The sequence below is a fragment of the Salvia miltiorrhiza genome, chromosome 5 (assembly GCF_028751815.1).
Source record: "Salvia miltiorrhiza cultivar Shanhuang (shh) chromosome 5, IMPLAD_Smil_shh, whole genome shotgun sequence".
NCBI classification, from domain to species: Eukaryota; Viridiplantae; Streptophyta; class Magnoliopsida; order Lamiales; family Lamiaceae; genus Salvia; species Salvia miltiorrhiza.
In genome coordinates this window covers 23,889-42,381 of record NC_080391.1, presented here as the reverse complement: position 1 = coordinate 42,381, position 18,493 = coordinate 23,889, and the positions used below count along the sequence as shown (strand labels likewise).

The 18,493-nt window shown below is 35.7% G+C and overlaps 3 protein-coding genes across 3 annotated transcripts; 1 reads left to right on the top strand and 2 right to left on the bottom strand.

The window, feature by feature from the left end:
- Positions 1-346: 346 nt before the first annotated feature.
- On the bottom strand, positions 347-4,556 carry LOC131026492 (phytochrome-associated serine/threonine-protein phosphatase). The gene is made up of 10 exons (XM_057956359.1): positions 4,142-4,556; positions 3,575-3,721; positions 3,369-3,436; positions 3,165-3,222; positions 1,784-1,894; positions 1,505-1,555; positions 1,007-1,150; positions 819-914; positions 670-741; positions 347-592 (listed from the first exon to the last, which is right to left on the bottom strand). The coding sequence occupies exons 1-10, from the start codon at positions 4,220-4,222 to the stop codon at positions 509-511; spliced, it is 912 nt and encodes a 303-aa protein (XP_057812342.1). The 5' UTR covers positions 4,223-4,556; the 3' UTR covers positions 347-508.
- Positions 4,557-4,753: 197 nt separating this feature from the next.
- Positions 4,754-14,235, top strand: LOC131026491 (protein CASP). Its single transcript, XM_057956358.1, has 19 exons — positions 4,754-5,110; positions 5,667-5,777; positions 5,937-6,115; positions 6,534-6,683; positions 7,444-7,532; positions 7,697-7,806; positions 7,952-8,046; positions 9,039-9,094; positions 9,551-9,716; positions 10,407-10,499; positions 10,975-11,103; positions 11,582-11,701; positions 11,933-12,013; positions 12,401-12,508; positions 12,619-12,762; positions 12,846-12,947; positions 13,409-13,488; positions 13,724-13,816; positions 13,909-14,235. The coding sequence occupies exons 1-19, from the start codon at positions 5,008-5,010 to the stop codon at positions 13,967-13,969; spliced, it is 2,070 nt and encodes a 689-aa protein (XP_057812341.1). The 5' UTR covers positions 4,754-5,007; the 3' UTR covers positions 13,970-14,235.
- A 43-nt stretch (positions 14,236-14,278) lies between these two features.
- On the bottom strand, positions 14,279-17,710 carry LOC131026494 (uncharacterized). Its single transcript, XM_057956360.1, has 5 exons — positions 17,264-17,710; positions 16,610-16,806; positions 15,667-15,765; positions 15,393-15,444; positions 14,279-14,859 (listed from the first exon to the last, which is right to left on the bottom strand). The coding sequence occupies exons 1-5, from the start codon at positions 17,601-17,603 to the stop codon at positions 14,720-14,722; spliced, it is 828 nt and encodes a 275-aa protein (XP_057812343.1). The 5' UTR covers positions 17,604-17,710; the 3' UTR covers positions 14,279-14,719.
- Between the last annotated feature and the right edge of the window lie 783 nt (positions 17,711-18,493).

Genomic DNA, 18,493 nt, shown 5'->3' with positions numbered 1-18,493 from the left:
TATATTTTTTTTTTTCCGCATTAACACCAAATTCATAGTATATTTATATTTTTACACTTTTTGTTTTCATCCAAACACTTCGAGTGGAGTAGCTTTCATCAAATACAAATAAATCACTCTTACCTCCCCGTCCACAAAAAGTATCATGTATAAATTATACGTGAAAATACTATACTTTTCGTAAATGAAGAGAGTACATATTTTAAAATAGATGATATTTAATTATAAATTGGTTTTAGTAGAAGTTCTGAACAAGTTGAAACTAGTGAGTAGTGACCTTAAAAGGGAGCATCAAAACATCCCTTCCCAACTAAAGAAAAGGAGCATCGAAACGATGAGGCAAGAGTTACTAATCGTACATAGCCTATTATTTAGGAAGAAAATGTTATTAAATAATCCAAACAATGAAAACGACTTAATCAATCAATGCTATCTGGGATACACATGAACAATTACATAGGGCAATCCTAGCAAGTTTGAATGGTGGATATGTCCCTTGAAAACAAACTCAAAGGAAATAAGGTACTCCAGTTCTGGGCCCTCGCATTTGGTTGTTCTCCTCCGTCTCCGTGAAGAACTTCACTTCTCTTTCCTAATCAAACACGAACGACCATCAAGTTAGAGAGAGAGAGAGAGAGAGAGAGAGGTAGAGAAGAGGTTCACTACTACCATATTCTCATTGAAGCTCAAAATGGACGCGACGTTGCCACAGCGGTAACAATAATTTGGTGCAGACCAGACCTGCACAGCACACAGCACACAGCACATAAGTAAAAGAAGCCAACAGTGGGAAGCAGTATGACAGATTAGCAACTCACTGTCACAAGTCCCTTGTCCTGAAACATGTATTTTAGGCCTTCTTGGACAAGTTGATGGGCACGGCAAACTAGATCGAGTTTGTTAATATGATTGAACTGCCAAGAGTAATAACTACATTAACGAGATTCATATATAAGGCAGTCTTAGTAATTCCAGACTGTGCTGTTAGCACATCTAGTCGACTCACCTCAGACGTAACCCTGGAACCAAATAGCCAACCTGCCCCTCGGGGACTAACTGCCCATGTCTCAATATCTTCAGGATCACTCCACATTAAATCACAGAAGGGCCCTTCATGGGGGATTTCACAGTTCCGTTCAATTACACGGATCTGGCACGAACAAAGCAGAATCACATAACTAATTACGCTGAGTAACAGCGAAAGCATATTCAGATGCCAAATATCACTTCATCCGAATAAAAGTTGATCAAAATAGACAAGAAAGTTCCATAGAAACAAACAAATATAAGGTAATTCCACTCCAACTATATGCAGCCATCTCTCTGAGCAGAACAAACATGAAAACTTTAATAATGCATGTCAACATTAAATGCAATAATCTTTTACAGAATTATCCAGTACTATCTCACTAGATATCATAGCATCAAACTACTTTGGCTCGATCTTCCTTGCGATGAAATATGCACTCACTATAAATAATTCAGAAAATGATCATGGTCCAACCTGGTCAATAGTTCTAACATCTGGGGATAGGCCACCATGCACACAAAGTACCTGAAATGCAAGAAACGTAAATGCCTTATTACCAAAAGAGTACTCAACTAAAACCAACAAAATCACAAAAATGGGATTTTCTGAATATAATAAGTTTTTTATCAGGGGAAGATCTGAAGTTTAAAATGGCATTAAAAAAAAAATACAATTCAATGCATGAAACGGGAGAAGTATCATAATTTACAATTTTCCTAGGGGTGGGAGGAGGATGAGAGATATAATCCATACCGTCCCATCTATTATTGCAGATAAAGTAAGATAATCAAAAACATCCGTGCAATATCGCCAAGCATTAGCATTCCCATATTTCCTCTGGCATTCATCATAAAATCCATAAACCTGACAATAATAGGAAACGTAGAAACTCATGAACGCTTGGCAATTTGCAATAATGAGGTAGACCTTGTTGAATATCATAGTTTGGCTTTAGCAAGGGAACAATATGAGAAAAGGCACCGAGTTGCATATAATTCATATCCACAGAAAACTAGATATTGTACAATTCAAAGATGATTAAGAAAATTATATTAATTAAATAAATCAGGATGAAAGGATAATAACACAAGCATGACGAAAGGATCTGAGATCTGTGGTCAATGCAATATTCCAGAGTTTTATAAGCATTTTTCCTTTAAGGATACCAGCCAAACATTCCAATAATGCAATACTAAACATCAACAGGTATCAATTATCAAGAATTATTTTCCCTGTAATCCAAAATGTTGCAAGAGAGAACATGCATTATCTTTATGCAAAGTATAATACAAAATAAGATATGTTCTTTTTCCCCGCATTGATTGGAAACTGAATATTAAAAAATTTATGAGTGCAATGGCTACTCTAAAAAATTTGGTTGGACCATTTTGCTAAGGAAGCTTGTTGTGCCGTCATATCGCTATTGGGCCATACCCTTGTGGGTCAAGGCCACTACTAAGTTGTTTATAATCCACAATTAACTCCTTTCAATGACATAAACAACAACACTCTCCAAGAGCTATAAAGTATAACCAAGGTCCAAGAGCACCATATACACTATATAATAAAACAAAATAACCTTCAATGATTCAATACAAGAGTAATATATAGTACTTGCTCTAATTTTTTGTATAGACATTTCAACCGACAACTTGTTAAAGCACCCACACAAAACCTCCAAGATGACTAAATATCGAAAGTTTACATCTAAACCCAAAAACTACTTTCCAAGATTATTTCTAACACTCGATCACAAAACAGATGATCAAACGTAGAAACTTATCTCATTTTTCCAACTTGACCATTCAAACCAAATTTAAGTACAAATAAGACCCGATCATTACCTAGAAATCCAAACTTAGATGAGTAGTGATATTTATATTGCTCCCATCTGCTATCTACAGGACGTCCCAAGATCAGACTTAACACTCTAAAAGCATAATTAATTATCCACATATATCTATTTCGAAGGGAGTAATAACTTGATAATGATTCATACATGCCTTGTTCCATCTTCAGCATACTTGTATACATGGATGCACCATCAAATTGTCAAAAGTTATGTTGGTTTGGTTAAGTAAATTTTCTGGCGAAGGAAAGACACAGTCGCTCAATGAGTTTAGAGTATATATACCTGTGTTAGTTGCCTACTTTCGTGATTTCCGCGGAGGAGAGTAATATTAGCAGGATATCTAGTAGTGAATACAAAATAAATAAATAAATAAATCACCATTCACCAATACGAGTATGCATTGAGAAAAATGTGACAAACAGACTTGCAAGTACATTAAAAAATGTGTAACACAGAACTGATTCCAAATTTCAATATTCTACATACCTTGCTTTGAGAAGCAAAAGAATGGTGAAAACTTCTAGACTATTATAGCCACGATCGACAAAATCTCCCTGCCAAAGAAATAAGCAAATTCATACACACTACAAATTGGCAACAATAGACATGTATACCAAAGCAATACACACCTCCATAAACAAAACAAAACACAATATAAATTGACAACTATAGGCATGGACTAGGAAATCTACCATAAATATGTAATTTGTCTCCGGTACGTGACCTCCGGTCTGGAAAAGTTTCATTAAATCATGAAACTGCCCATGAATATCCCCACATACTGTGACTGGACTATTGACAGGCTGAACGTTTGATTCCTCGATCAGTATCTCCTTTACCTAAGATTTCAAATGTAAGAAAAGAAAGGATCCATCAGATATTCCAAGAAAAATATAGAATCAAACACTTAGACCTGTTATATAGCAATCATGACTGAGCAAGAAAGAAAAGACCCAGCCACAGAGGCTGCTACGATGCACGAGCGGTTCGACCACAAAGATACAGAACTCCAACGCGAAACTGTAACTATCATGCTGAATATTGAACCAAGGCCCCCATTCCCCACCCAAAAAAGTTAAAATCCCAATGCAAAGCCCTAAGTACTAGATCCTAAATAAAGGCTAACGATGCAAGCGAATCTTCTCCCAATTGCTCACCCTCTCGATCAAGGAATCCTTCTATTTATTAAATAACTAGCTTGAAAAGAGAATATTATTTACATACAATAAAAGGAAGAGAGGAAAAGACGAAGTAGATACGTATTCGCAGAGGAGCTGAAGCTCATCTTCGGACAAGTGCTGGCTGTCTTTCACCTTTGCTATCCATTGGTCCAAATCCATTCCTCAAATTTTCGTTTTCCCAATTTAAACTGCAACAAATTCTCCGACGAATTCTGATCAGTCAGCAGCAGCAGGTTTATATGTGACGCTAGATGAATCTGCCTAGCGGCGGCGTTAGCCGATCGGAGACCGTGGCAGGACCGGCGGAGGCGGGCGGAGAGAGTGGGAACTACTCGTAGTTTACACCAGATTCACTCGCAGCCCTTCTGCCGCAATAACATTTCAAATTCATTCCCCAAATGTTTACTTATTTTCGAAAATGTCCCTCAACTTTTTGACTATATCAAATGTTTCCGCCTACCAATAAAAGCAGTTGAGTTTCTTCCTTTGAGTTGAGCCGTCTAAACGATAAACCGTAAACGAGTATATTAGTTATCTCGATAATCTAATCAAAACGAATTGAGTTTGATTACTAATTGATTTTTTTTAGAGGTCCTAAAATGAATGGGCCTAGATATTTATTGTGGATGTTATTATATTCTACTCCTCCAGCCCAATATCACTTATTTCCCCACCCGGCCCAACACTTTCCAGTCCAAACTTCCTTCACTGATGAACTGATCCACCAACCAACTTCTCTTTCCCTCTCCCTCTTAACAGAGCTGAGTTTTCCAATCGAACAATCTTAGATCTAAATCGTTGCTTTCGTATACATGAAGCACCGATTTGTTTGATCGTGTAAAGCGTATAAACCATTTAAACTTTACCGTATCGTAATTATTGTTAATTTTCAGCATAAGGGTGAAATTTTTTGAGGTTTTGGGTGCGGGACACTGAGATCAGTAATGGAAGGTCTGAAAGGTGGTGGAGGAGGAGGATCAGAGAGAGAAAAGCCCAATGCATCATCGACCTCTGCCCCCGTATCTGCCGTTGCTACTTTCTGGAAAGGTGATCTTCGCATAAATTTTTATTGTGACCTAAATTTGTTTCATAATTATCTTCGTGAGTGTTTACTAGGATAGTTCTCCCTTTCGTAGCTGTAGCTAGTGTAAATTTACCGGAAAGCAAAAACCGGAAAATGTACCAATTTCGTAACTGCAAATGCAGTTCCTATTGTGATACCCCAATTACGGAAGACACTCCTTAAGTTAAATTTAAGGGTTGGACATTATTATCTCTAAAACTTTGAACCCTGAGAAGAATCTTCAAGCTGATCCAGCTGAGAAGTTCTAGTAATGAAGATAAAAGTACTCAATCATGTATCCCATCCTATCCTATCAATCATGAAAAGTAAGCACCCCCTTAATGGTATTGAGGTCCTATATGTTGTTGGTCTCCCGTGTGTTATTGCAGCATCAGCCGTATGCTGATAAGAGTGCTTCCAGAACTGGCCTCTGAAATGATTATGGGAATAAATATCTACATTTATTTATTGTGGGCACTTTTGATAAGATATTTGGTGTGTGATTATTAAAATTTCAACATGCCCTTTTGATCCTTCCAGATTTTGATTTAGAGAAAGAAAGGACCATCCTGGATGAACAGGGACTTAAAATTGCAGAGAATCAGGAAAACAGCCAGAAGAACCGCAGGAAGCTTGCAGAGAGCACTAGAGGTATTCTCACCCACTTTTATCATGTTTTTCTTTGTGTCATGCTGCCTCCATGTTTCACCTAGATTGATGCTGTGCTTTTAGTGATCATCTTTCTTGATATAGATCATGGATACATTTTACAGTACTACTCGTCATCATTTGAAAATTAACTTGTAACAGACTTCAAGAAGGCGTCAAATGAAGAGAAGTTGACATTGTTCAACTCTTTACTTAAGGGTTATCAAGAAGAGGTCGATAAACTTACCAAGAGAGCAAAATTCGGGGAAAATGCTTTTCTTAACATTTACCAGAAACTTTATGAAGCACCGGATCCTTACCCAGTTCTAAATTCAATTGCAGTAAGTACCTATGAACTTTTCTTTAGATTTACTCGTAATTTGTGGAATTCAATAACACTAACGCTTTATCCTAATCCAAACACGGGTAAACTTTCTTTGCATCATGAAGTAATAAAAACTATGCGCCAAGTAATAACACATGATGTTGGTCTTTGAAATTTTGAAACATGGTGACACATTGGAAACATTTCCTTAGGTTTTTTTAATGGGATCAATTATTCAGTTTGAATCCATATTTCTTTGGGTACTTACATGAATTCTCTATATTTTAAGTTTGGGTAGATCAGGCAGTCCATGACTATTCAACGCCACCGCCCACTTCTCTGTGTGTTGTTACTAGCAAAACCCTCATGAGTTTTTAATTGATCTTCTATATTTTCCTTTTGCCTGTTTGGCACCTTCTTTTCTCTGTATACAGGAGAAGGATGCCAAATTGTTTGAACTGGAGTCTGAAAACAGAAAGATGAAGGTTGAGCTTGAAGAATTCCGCACTGAATCAACTCACCTGAAAAATCAACAAGCAACAATAAGAAGACTTGAAGAGCGCACCCGTCAGTTGGAACAACAGGTCACTATATATTTCTGTGTTCAGCATTTTGTAAGGTCTTGCTGTTAGCAGTGGTACTTGCACAAAATTATATCATGCTGCAGAAGTTGGGTCGCTTTGGACATGTAGAAGTTACCAACTTACCCACCGTGTTGATCCTGAATTACACGTTTCATTCTTCAAGGAGTTGAGAAGTTCAAAAGCTAGTATAACAAAGAAATGATTTTATGAATCATAGATCATAATTGGATTTTGCTTTTAAGGTTGACATAGAATGGCTTAGGGGCAGGAAAACGAGGCACATTCATCTTATGTGAAGATATTTAAATATTCATTCAAGAGAGCATTTTGTGAGGGGTTTCCTTGTTAGACCAAAGAACAGTTGCTGCTGAAAACTCCAACTCCCTTGATCATCCATGTAGATGGAGGAATTCTCATCGGCGTATGGCCCAGTGCCTTTGTTGGTGGATTATTTGTGAGCCTATTTTGTAAGCCTCATGTGGCTAAGATGAGTGTATTTTGTGTGTCAACATGTTTGTTCTTTTGATGTTTGGTATTTTGTTTTGCATATCTTCTATATGTATAGCTATATTTGCAATTATAAGACCATCTCTAACATATTAGGCCATTTTCCCAATAATTCGTGGTTTTAAATTTAATGGCATCTGTCAATATTGTCAGTTAGTCTATAAAAGCTAGCAGTTGTATAGTTTTTTTTAAGTGAGTAGCATAAACTTTTTTTGATTTTCCGCACTCATGCTCATATCTCTTGATCTTGAAGATGGAGGAAAAAGTGAAAGAAATTGTTGAGATTAAGCAACGGAATTTGGCTGAAGAGAATCAAAAAACTATGGAAGTTCTGAAAGAAAGGTACTATATTTTTCTATGATCCATTGGTATCTAGCTGCCATGTCTTAGTATATAAAGGTCTGAACATAGTCATTACTTTCATTACAAAAGAGGTGGTAGAGGAGATACCATGTTATATCGGGCATATTCTCATAGTTTGAATGCCATTTATTGTAATAATCCAGGGAACGAATGCTACAAGACCAATTGCGCCAAGCTCAAGAAAGTGTTTCCACAATGCGGAAACTTCATGAATTTGCTCAGAGTCAGCTGTTTGAGCTTCGTGCCCAATCAGGTGAGAATGCTTATAGATTTTCTGTCTTCTTTTCTTCAACATTACATCCACATAAAAATAAGCTGATGATGATATATTTGTTATGTTACCTAAACCAATATACCAATTTGTACTTTGCATAACTCTATTATTTACTTAAACACAGATGAGGATAGAGCTACAAAACAATCAGAAGTTAACCTTTTGATGGATGAAGTTGAAGAAGCTCAGACTCGTCTTTTAAGCCTTGAGAGAGAAAAGGTGAGCTTGCATTCTGTGAGATGCTTTCTCTTTTCTATGTTTGTTGAACCATTTGTCCTCTATCTTGTAACTTCAGAGATGATCTTTGCTAGTTTATCCTCATTATAGTGAAATTTTCTGGAAATTTATTGACTTTTTACTTGCTCTTTCTACGATTTTCATGAGCACTATCAATTTTTGACTTGCTTCCGATGCTGGTGGATAGGTGGCTTATAACCATTACTGCATTTTGATACTGAAAACCATGTAGCTTAATTAATAGCCAAGTTAGTCAGTGATTTTCTGTTCAAGAAAGGGATTGTGGAAAATATTGGTATGTTCTCGAAGGGTTAACATATTTTCCATGTATTGTAACAGAAAGAGATTATTCATCAAATCACAAAACTAGCTGATTGGGAAGAAAGATAAGCTTAGCCTAACCATTGATATAACTAGGAAGTGGTGATTTATATAACCCGCCAGTGCTCATATCTTCCGAACAGGAAAAGTTGTGAAGTTTTACCTTACATATTAGGTGTTAGTGGAAGGAAGCTGATATAGTGAAAATGATTGAAAACAGAATGATCATCTGAACAGAAAGAAAACTCCTCTTGCGAGGCCCTACAGTGTGTTGCTGTCCAGAAGGACCAGAGCAATAAAAATTCACGATGCTGTAACCCTAACTTACTGTCTTCTATTTAAGGACTCAATGGGCTCAAAGCCCAGGCAGGGAGCATCCCACACACAACACTGTTACATAAGATCAGAGGGAATACATATCATCAGAGTTCCATTGTTAAAAAAATGGTGGTGATTATTGGTTTTGCATAGTTCTGGGTATTATTTGTGTATGGCCAGAAAAGATCATGAGAATTCAATTGAGATATTTAAAACTTTCCTAACTTTTGCCTGTGAACTATGAAGATATCTTGTACTGGAGTGGGCTGCTTTGATCTTTCTAACTTTCAAATCTGGACAATGCTAATTGATAGCTTCTCTTGCATTGTCACCAGGGGCTTCTGCGGTCTCAGTTACAATCAGCTAATGAAGAGAGTGGACATAAGAGAAGGTTTGTTTTAATTTTTGTTTATTCATTATTTTTACTGCGGGAGCCTTTAGCTGAAAATATTTTTTAGTTTTTCGGTTTCTCTTAGGGCAAGGGCATGCTTGTTTTTGGAACTGATGCATGAGGGAATTAGGTCGTCTGAGATAGTCATTTTTCATCTCCCCTCCAGATCAAACTACATAGTTAGATGGGTCAATTCTTTTATTGTTTTAACTTTTAAGTGTAGAAGTTGGTAACCCTATTCGTACCAACCTATGCCTGAAAAAAATGATCCAAGTGAGATAGTCCATATCAATATGAACAAAGGGGAGCTTAAATGCTGGCTTAATTTCGTTTCTTCTCACTTTCTGCTTCATTAGTTGTCGTCTAATTTTCCTTTTTGTCCAGGACTTGGAGATGCCTTTGTAGGGTTATATATTATCGTATTTGCTTTTGATTACTCCGATGATTGTGTTACAGTGATAGTTCAGATGCAAACACCGTACTTGAGAATTCTCTTAGTGCAAAGGAAAAGATAATCTCTGAACTGAATACAGAACTGCACAATATTGAGACAACACTATCAAATGAGCGGGAATATAATTTGAATGAGCTGAAGAAGTGGAAGGCTTTGCTCAATGAAAAGGTGACTACAAAATCGTTTTACTTTTATGAAGTGCTTTTTATTACAGTCTGGGAGCTATATCTGACTGGGTACATAGAGACGGAAGAAAGTAACGGCTAAAAGTTTCAAAGAAGACTGGATAGATATTGAATCCCACTTAGCCTGGACAAGCAGAACATAATCTTGTATCTGACTATTAACTTAGCAGGTCATCCGTGGCCTGGCGGGCGATGTACTCCTGGTGTCTTTATCATTCTTTAACCACTCGAACAAAAAAGAAAAAGAAAAGAAAAAAAGAATTATACGATCAATTCCTATTCTGTTCTTAGTTCTTTTCTCCATCATATTCTAACTCCTATATTCCATCAATTTTCTTCTCCTAGAAGCTAAATGTTCACTTGAAGACCCATTGTGCTGTGGTTGCTCATGCTGTCATGCATACTAGAAATTTGGTTGAATCATATCTAAGCTGGGTCAGATAAATTTTGTCATGCAGTGTCTTATGTGGTTACTAGTTAGGGTTTCAGATACTAACTTATGACCAGTATTAAAATTCAATTAATTGCCACCGATCTTATTTAATAGTAGAGGAGATCATGTTTTTAATCCCACTATCTACAACCTTGCTTGAGTCCAATTATATTCAGTTATTTTGCTTAGACATATCTCTAATTCATATTCACCAATCTCTTACTTGTAAAACATGTACAGGAACTTGAGCTTGAGAGGTTGAAAAAGGAGATTCAGACGCGACCAACTGAAAAACTAGTTGAGGATTTGCGCAAGAAAGTCAAAATTTTGCAGGTGATGTGGACATGACAACTCTGAAGGATTCTAACATGTAACATGTAACTATTAACATGAAGAACAAATTATAAAAATCTAAAAAACTTGACTTTATATTGGAACCATGATAGCATAGGAACCCTTATTTGTCTAGGTTATACCAAGTATCCGATTTTTGGCCTCTCCAAATGTAGCATGTGAATATTTTTTTAAAAACTTCTCTACCTATTCTGTTTTCATTATAGATCATTACACCTTTTAGTAGATCACTCTTTGAAAAAATTTACCTTATTATGATTTTTTGGCTAAGGCCAAGTGAACAATAACTTTTGGTATTGTCTAAACCTTTTATCGAAATCAAATGGGTAGTCCTAATTATGGCTTAGTTTAATAAATTTTTATACCTACATATTCATATAGAAAACTGTTTTGAAAGTAGCGCCAAGTTTACTCAATTGGATTTGGAGTTGACTGAGCATAGTTATATTCTTAGGCTGTTGGCTATAATTCAATTGAAGCTGAGGATTGGGAAACAGCTACTAGCGGGGAAGAGATGAGCAAATTGGAGTCATTACTTCTGGATAAGAATCGGAAAATGGAGCATGAACTGACTCAATATAAGGTACACCTTGAGGACATACTACTTGTTAATGACTGTTATTATGGCTCCGAGTCTCCGACGTACTAACTATGAGATTAAGTTTCCATGAGAAACATTTAATATGAAAACTGAGGCTGTTAGATAATTTTCATGAGGAAGTTGCAATGGCAATGCTATAACAAGTCTGGATGGTGCTGTTCAATCAGGAGCCAGCAGTTGGTGCATTTATATTGGCTAAAATACAGAAACCCCTTCTCAGCTAGTTACAAGCCCAAATGAATCGGTCAAACCAGTTTGGTTTTTTCTTTCTCTGGGATATTTATCTTTTTTCTCCAACATTTGAAACTTAATGAATCAATATAATCTATTGTTATTGAGACTAATAAGAATAAATAATTAATTTTCACTACACCAAATGGATTACTGGGGGAATGGCTGACCAATAGAATTTACAATTTCATCGTTCAGTACCCTGGCTAAATTGTCTCTATACTCTTAGGTCAAAATTGCTGAAAAGTCATCTCTCCTGGAAGCAGCTGAGATTAAGATTAAAGACCTAACAACACAAGTTGATGAACAACAAAGGCTTATCCAAAAACTTGAAGATGATATACTAAAGGTCAGTTATTTTTCCCAGTTCTTTTCTTGGACTTTGCTCTGCTGGTATTTATAACCATATGTTTGCTGTTTTCCCCATTGAAGTATGACTACATCACATGTCTCCTCTGGTGTTGCTTATCTAGGGCAATGAGATTTTCTCGCCAGTTTCTTAACAATTTAGATGTACCACAGTGATGGCATTAATAGGTCATCACCACCAAGTATTTTGATTAACCAACTTCAACTGCAGGGTTACAGTTCCAATGATAAAAAAAGCAGTTTCTTCAATGACTGGGACCTGTCAGAATCTGGAGGAACGAATCAAGTCGAGGTGAGTTGTGATATTCTAGTTCCTTGTGCATATGCTTCGAATGAGTGATATTTCAAGGCATCAAATATATCCACTACTTTGTGTGCCACTCATCAGAACTTTTTCAGGATGGAAGCTAATTTTGTTTCTAATTGTGTCTGAAGGAAATTGCTTGTTGAATTCTAAATAATAATGAGCACTAAGGGTTTTTATAATAGCTTCAATGTTCTTTCTTAGCTGCTAGAGCTCCATTTAGTAAAGATATATGTGTATCTTGTTTGAAAGGACACATGATCTTGGTTTAGAAGCATGCAAAATCTTTGGATTGCTGTCATATCAAATGGCTTATGTACTATATTTGTGTACCTTTTTATTTCAACTTTTTCTGCTAAATGCTTCATGGGACAGAATGCAGAACAAAGGCGTGCTCCCGCTGATTTAGACCAAAGCTCTATGCTTAAGGTGATATGCAACCAGCGTGATCGGTTTCGGGCTCGATTGCGGGAGACTGAAGAGGTCTACACTTCTCTGACCTTTTTTATTTGTACAGGGGCTGGAACATGATTCCGGTACTCTTTCAGTTTTTTTGACTGCTGTTCAAATTGTTAACTTAACTTGGTCCCCAGGAAATAAGAATATTGAATGAGAAGATAGGAACCCTTACAACCGAGCTCGAGAAAACAAAGGCAGATAATGTCAAACTCTATGGGAAAATACGTTATGTTCAGGATTATAATTCTGAGAAAGTTGTATCTAGAGGATCAAAGAAGGTGCCTACATATAGATGCTACATTATATTTCAACTTTCAAGCCAGTTATACATATCTTAAATTGTCTGTGTACTTATTTTCAGTATGCTGAAGATCTAGAGAGTGGTTTCAGTTCTGATGTTGAATCAAAGTACAAGAAAATATATGAGGACGATATTAATCCATTTGCAGCATTTTCAAAAAAGGTGGGTCGTCTTTTTTCTCTAATTGACATTTTTCTTTGCTGTGTATTTCTTCTACACTTCTGGATTGTTTCCTATTCTTTTCAATGATTATCTCCTATATATTAATGGTCTTTTACATGTTTTTGCAAGTTTATCACAGATTATCAAAATTGAATACTATTTTTCCAGACCTTCGCATCTTATGATTTAAGTATGACTTATAATGCACTCTGTAATTCCTGCTTGTTGTTGCTGTTTGTCAGGATGAGCTCATATATCCTTTGAAACTAATTTGTAGATATCATAACATTCCAGTTTGTTTATTGCTGCCAAAGACTTAGAATTGCTTTGTTTTCTTTTGTGTTGGCATAACAAAATCAAAGCTCTAGCTATATTAGTTACAGTATGTGTTACTGCACCCTTTTTTAATGTAGATCCTACCTGATTTTCTTTTTATACGTTTCATGATAATGGAAAAACAGGAAAGAGATCAAAGGTACAAGGAACTAGGATTGAGGGACAAAATAACCCTTAGCAGTGGACGGTTTCTTCTTGGGAACAAGTATGCTTCCTTATCTTTTGGTTATATTTAATGTAACTCTGGTTACCCAAATTCTGTTTCTCATGTCCATTCTTGTGTTGCCTTACTCAATTTATAGAGATCACTGCACATTATTTGCATCATTATTCCAATAGAATCCTCATGCCCCCTTTGTCTGAGGTCATGACGTCATGTGCATCGCATCATTACTGTGACTTGAATATCGCCTTATCCCAACTGACGTGAGATCTTGCAGGTACGCAAGAACCTTTGCTTTTTTCTATACTATAGGATTGCACGTATTGGTGTTCACCTGCCTCTACAGGATGTCTGCCTTGAGCTACCTCAGGTGATATAAATTTAGTCCTTTTTCAGATTCAAAACTTCAAGTTTCTTTGATTTCGAGAGATGATATTAATTTCTCTTCAATGTTCACTGCAGCCACGGACCTGAAGAAACCTTTACTGCCGAAAACGTCGTCAATCTTCCACATCCTCAATGACCTTGCATATTTGTTGCCTTATGTTTTATCCTTCTCTTTTTATATCCTCAAAATCCTTTTGTATACGTAGAGGTAGAATGGTGCATGGAGATAGGTTGAGTTGAATGTCTCAAGTCATGTATAAGTATAATGGTCTTGTACACATATGGAGTAAAAGATTCAGAAATTTGCATGTGAATAGTGTTTGCTCTAAAAACCTCAGGGTTGAGCTTATATGAACTCCCTTGAATAAATTTAATCAATATAAGAAGGTGAATTACCTATTATCTCCTATTTTCATATTTTATTTTGCACTACAACACAACCAGATGCCAATATATAAAATTGAAGTAACTAATAATAATAAAGTAATAATTTACAAAATATCATAAGTAGATCTTTTAAAAGTGACCCGACTTAATAAACCGGCCCTATATACAAATCCCAAGCTAAACATAACCCATATACAAATCTTATTAAACTTGCAATGTTAAACCCATGAACATAAATGTGGGCAAGCATTTGCAAGTTTTTTAAATACAACTTCGACAAGCAGATCGATACACAAATTTGAACAAAACGATCTGAACTCACATACAAGTTGCGGTTTAGATGGAGACCTAATTTTCTAACTTTATGTACAAGTGATAGAAACACAACAGTACAACCCCATGAAACATGCAACCCGAGTGCGAGCGAGCACATCATGGACCACGCCACAAACACTCATGCCGAAATGTGAAGACAAGCTCAAAAAGTAGAAAAGACCGCTCAATCATGCCCTTCCGGCATGTCAACCAACTCTCTAATGTTCCTTTCGCGCTTCCACCGGAGGTACAGACCAACCAGATACAAGGTGAATGAGAGAGCAAATGCGGAGTAGTCAAACAAATCTATAATGTTAGCACGACCTGCACAAGATAGATATAACGTGAATCTTAAAAGAGAACAAGAAAGCATTAAGCAAGTACAAATGACAACTTTGTGCACCCACAGACACTCACAATATCTATACTATCATGATCAGTTCACAGTAAATTTCTTTCAGCATACTTATTATTCACTGTTAGGATATGAACCGATCAATGTATCATGCACCCCAGCTCATGGAGACTGAATAGTCCAATTAATCTTACACATTTTAATACCAGTAACGGAAAACTACAAAAAACTACCATTCAGAATTCACAGTTGACAGATAACCCTTTTGTTTGTCTATATTTTCATATTGAAACTATGAGGGGTATTTATAAGAGAAACACAGACCTCAAAAAGTGAACTTTTGTAAATAACCCTGATTTTTATTTTAGCTTTGATTTTTGTAAAATGGTTCCTATTTTATAGTCTAACTTTGATTTTTATTTTAGCCTTCCCCTATATATGTATATATATATATATATATAGAGAGAGAGAGAGAGGGAGAGAGAGAGAGAGATTGTAATACCTATTCGCAGAAAATCAAAGGGAACAAATGAGTAGATGATTCCAAGGAGCATCTGCAAACCATAAACCATAAATTAGCAAACTAAATAATGCAGTTTTAGCTCATCCCACCCCCCAAAATGCAATCCAGATATACAATCCTATTTATTGTTGATAGTTTCCCTCTTCATTTTCCTTTTAGCTCACCCCACCCCCAAAGTGCAATCCAGACATACAATCCTATTTATTGTTGATAGTTTCCCTCTTCTTTTCAGCAACAGTTACGAGAACTTAACTGCAATAATCCGCATTTCATGAAGATAAACACCAGGTCTGTCAGGATTCAACATCTCTCGGAACATTCTCTTTATGTACAATGGAATAGCAAGAAATTTCTGCCAAACGGAGACAAAAGAAAGGGAAAAGAAAAGATATCGACATGAATTAAAATGGTACAAAATATTGTGGAAATAAAAATAATATACACTAGAGCAGCAAGTTGGTGTATTCCAAATTACAATCTAAGATGTAGTCCATGTGAACTCTCTTTCTAAAGAAAAGCGGAAAAAATATAAAGATCAGTAAAGGGGATCTTTTAAAGGTTGGGGGGGGGGGGGGAAGTTCTGCTAGTCATATTCAACTCACTTATGGTGCAGCAAAGCCACTTAAATTGCAAACACCATTAACCCCTCTGACACAATTTTTGGATTAAGGCTTGTCATACATTTTCACATTTTGGGTAAAGTTGAGCAATCACCAAAGCAATGATGAAGAGGTGGTTGATGGCAGAAAGTTATGCTAGTAGTAAGGATATTTTGTCTTCCGTTTGTTATTTTATCAAAATTAATTTTTTCTAACTTGTGTATATTTACTTGCCTAAGTGGTTGCCAATTACATTTATCAGCTCACTTTGTCAAAAGGACCTTTCTTATTCTTGAACTATTTATGCAGAACTTGATATAATTTGAACTATAAAAACCAAATGAGAAGAAAGTAAGCACATAAGTTATCAAGGCATTATTATTTGTTTAACGAAGAATGAAATGACTTTACTTTTAAGGGAATGGATAATGTTTAAGCCATAGAGTACACTCAACACTTACACCCAATTTGCGCTTCACCATGAGCACAAGTTCAACCATTCACTGATCGCTTGTGCAGAATGCATGTGAACTTAAAGTCATTACCACTAATTAGCATAACATATCCGGAGCATATAGACAAATGCATAAGGCCTACCAGCATAAATCCAGAAACTCCTCCCACAAACAAGCGGTTATAGTCGCCAACATTTTGTAAGACTTTACTTATCTCCGATTGACGTCTGTGATACAATGATGCTTCTGGTATCAATTTTGTTATGCGCTGTGAGCACATAGGACACTTGCATGGCTGCAATGCAGCACTAAAGTTCCAGTACTGCAGAATGCAACTTCCTGTACACAGAGATCATTTATATTTGAACTCACATAAAGAATTAACTAAAAGAGCACAACAAGATTTCTCTCTTCAGATCATAAGCAATAGGAGCTTATGAGCTCTTGAGAAGTGTTTGACAAAATAAGCCCTTATAAACAGCTTATAAGGTGTTAAAATAAGCTCCAATACCTTATAAACTCCCCCAAAAAATAATTTTTTCAACACCAACTTATTTTTTCGTAATCATATAAGGAACAATCATTTTACAAAAATAACTCTACTATGATTTGTTATTTTCATCATATACCCTTCTAAGTTCATATATCTTCATTTGCTCAAAAATGTTCCTTAATTCTTTTGGCCAATTCCAGAAAAATACTTATCTAGCTAAAATCTCGATATCATAGTCAAGACCATAAACAACAAAATGTTCTGTTGATAACAAAGCCAAATTAAAGGGGGAAAAAATCTCACCGCAGTACCAGTGGCCACAAGGAGAGCGGCAGGGAACAACGAAATTGCCGAAGCAAATGGGGCAGACGTCATCAGAGGGAGGCTTCTCCATTGTTGCCAGCTTCCTCTCTCGCTCATCCGATGTAGACGCCTCATTACTCTCATCATCGCCAGCTCCCGAAATTGTTTCTCTCTCGCCGGAGGAAGACGCCGCCGTGACCGGAGATTCTCCGCCGATATCATCGTAGATAGGTTCCGGGTTCGGATTCATATTCGGATTCGGTTCTCGGGTACCGGAAAGGAGAGAGCTCAAGATTTTCAATTTATCATTTGGGAATTTATTTTGATATGATATGATCATGAATTGAACGTGATCAATTCATTGGGCGTGACGAACCCGAAGCTTCCTTTGGAGAAAATCGCCTAATTTTGGACGCATTTAATCTTATGTAGGCAGCCACCCAAGTTTTATTGCGAAGCCGCTAGAGGTTTTATCATTGTTTATGTCATAGAAAGATAATATAAAAAATTGTCACGTAATTCGATATACATATACATATGATTAATTCGATATATAAATTAAATATTTCGAAATTTTAATTCAATTCGAATTAAAAGAATAGTGCTCCCCCATTCACGATATGATACATATAAATTAAATATTTCGAAATTTAAATTCACTTCGAATTAAAAGAATAGTGCTCCCCTGTAACACCCCAATTTTTCATAAGATAATATTAGATTATTCTCTAGGATATTTTGTGAGATTTGAAAAATCTAGGATTTATTTAAGCCTAGAATAAATTAGATTTTAAAATAAATGTGTTGTTACTCATTTCTCATTATATTTAAAATTCGCATTTACATTTCTTTAAGCATTTTCACAGCATTAGCTCAACTGCATTATATTGTCATATTATTTATTTATTTATTTTTTCTAAATTTAAACATATATTTTACCTGAAGGATTTTATTTAGAATTTGTGAAATAAATATACTTATATATAATAGATATATAATAATAATGTATTCTTTTAAAATAGTTTATAAATATATAATATATAGCTTATAGATATATATATATATATATATATATCTTAAGCTAATTCTATATATATATATACGTATATATATATAGCTATACTATAGCTGTATTAAATAGCTTTTAGTCAATAAATATTTACATTATATATATGGTACCATATAACTTTGTAATTAAGTTAAATGATTAGCTATCATATATATATATAT

Coding starts and splice junctions, on each gene's coding strand:
- LOC131026492 (XM_057956359.1), bottom strand. CDS start 4,222: ATGGATTTGGACCAATGGATAGCAAAGGTGAAAGACAGCCAGCACTTG. Junction 1,556..1,783: donor CTGCAATAATAGATGGGACG/GTATGGATTATA, acceptor CTTGCATTTCAG/GTACTTTGTGTGCATGGTGG. Junction 915..1,006: donor GTTCCAGGGTTACGTCTGAG/GTGAGTCGACTA, acceptor TACTCTTGGCAG/TTCAATCATATTAACAAACT.
- LOC131026491 (XM_057956358.1), top strand. CDS start 5,008: ATGGAAGGTCTGAAAGGTGGTGGAGGAGGAGGATCAGAGAGAGAAAAG. Junction 5,111..5,666: donor CGTTGCTACTTTCTGGAAAG/GTGATCTTCGCA, acceptor TGATCCTTCCAG/ATTTTGATTTAGAGAAAGAA. Junction 5,778..5,936: donor GCTTGCAGAGAGCACTAGAG/GTATTCTCACCC, acceptor AACTTGTAACAG/ACTTCAAGAAGGCGTCAAAT.
- LOC131026494 (XM_057956360.1), bottom strand. CDS start 17,603: ATGATCATATCATATCAAAATAAATTCCCAAATGATAAATTGAAAATC. Junction 15,766..16,609: donor GAGTTTCTGGATTTATGCTG/GTAGGCCTTATG, acceptor TCCGTTTGGCAG/AAATTTCTTGCTATTCCATT. Junction 14,860..15,392: donor CTTTGATTTTCTGCGAATAG/GTATTACAATCT, acceptor TATCTTGTGCAG/GTCGTGCTAACATTATAGAT.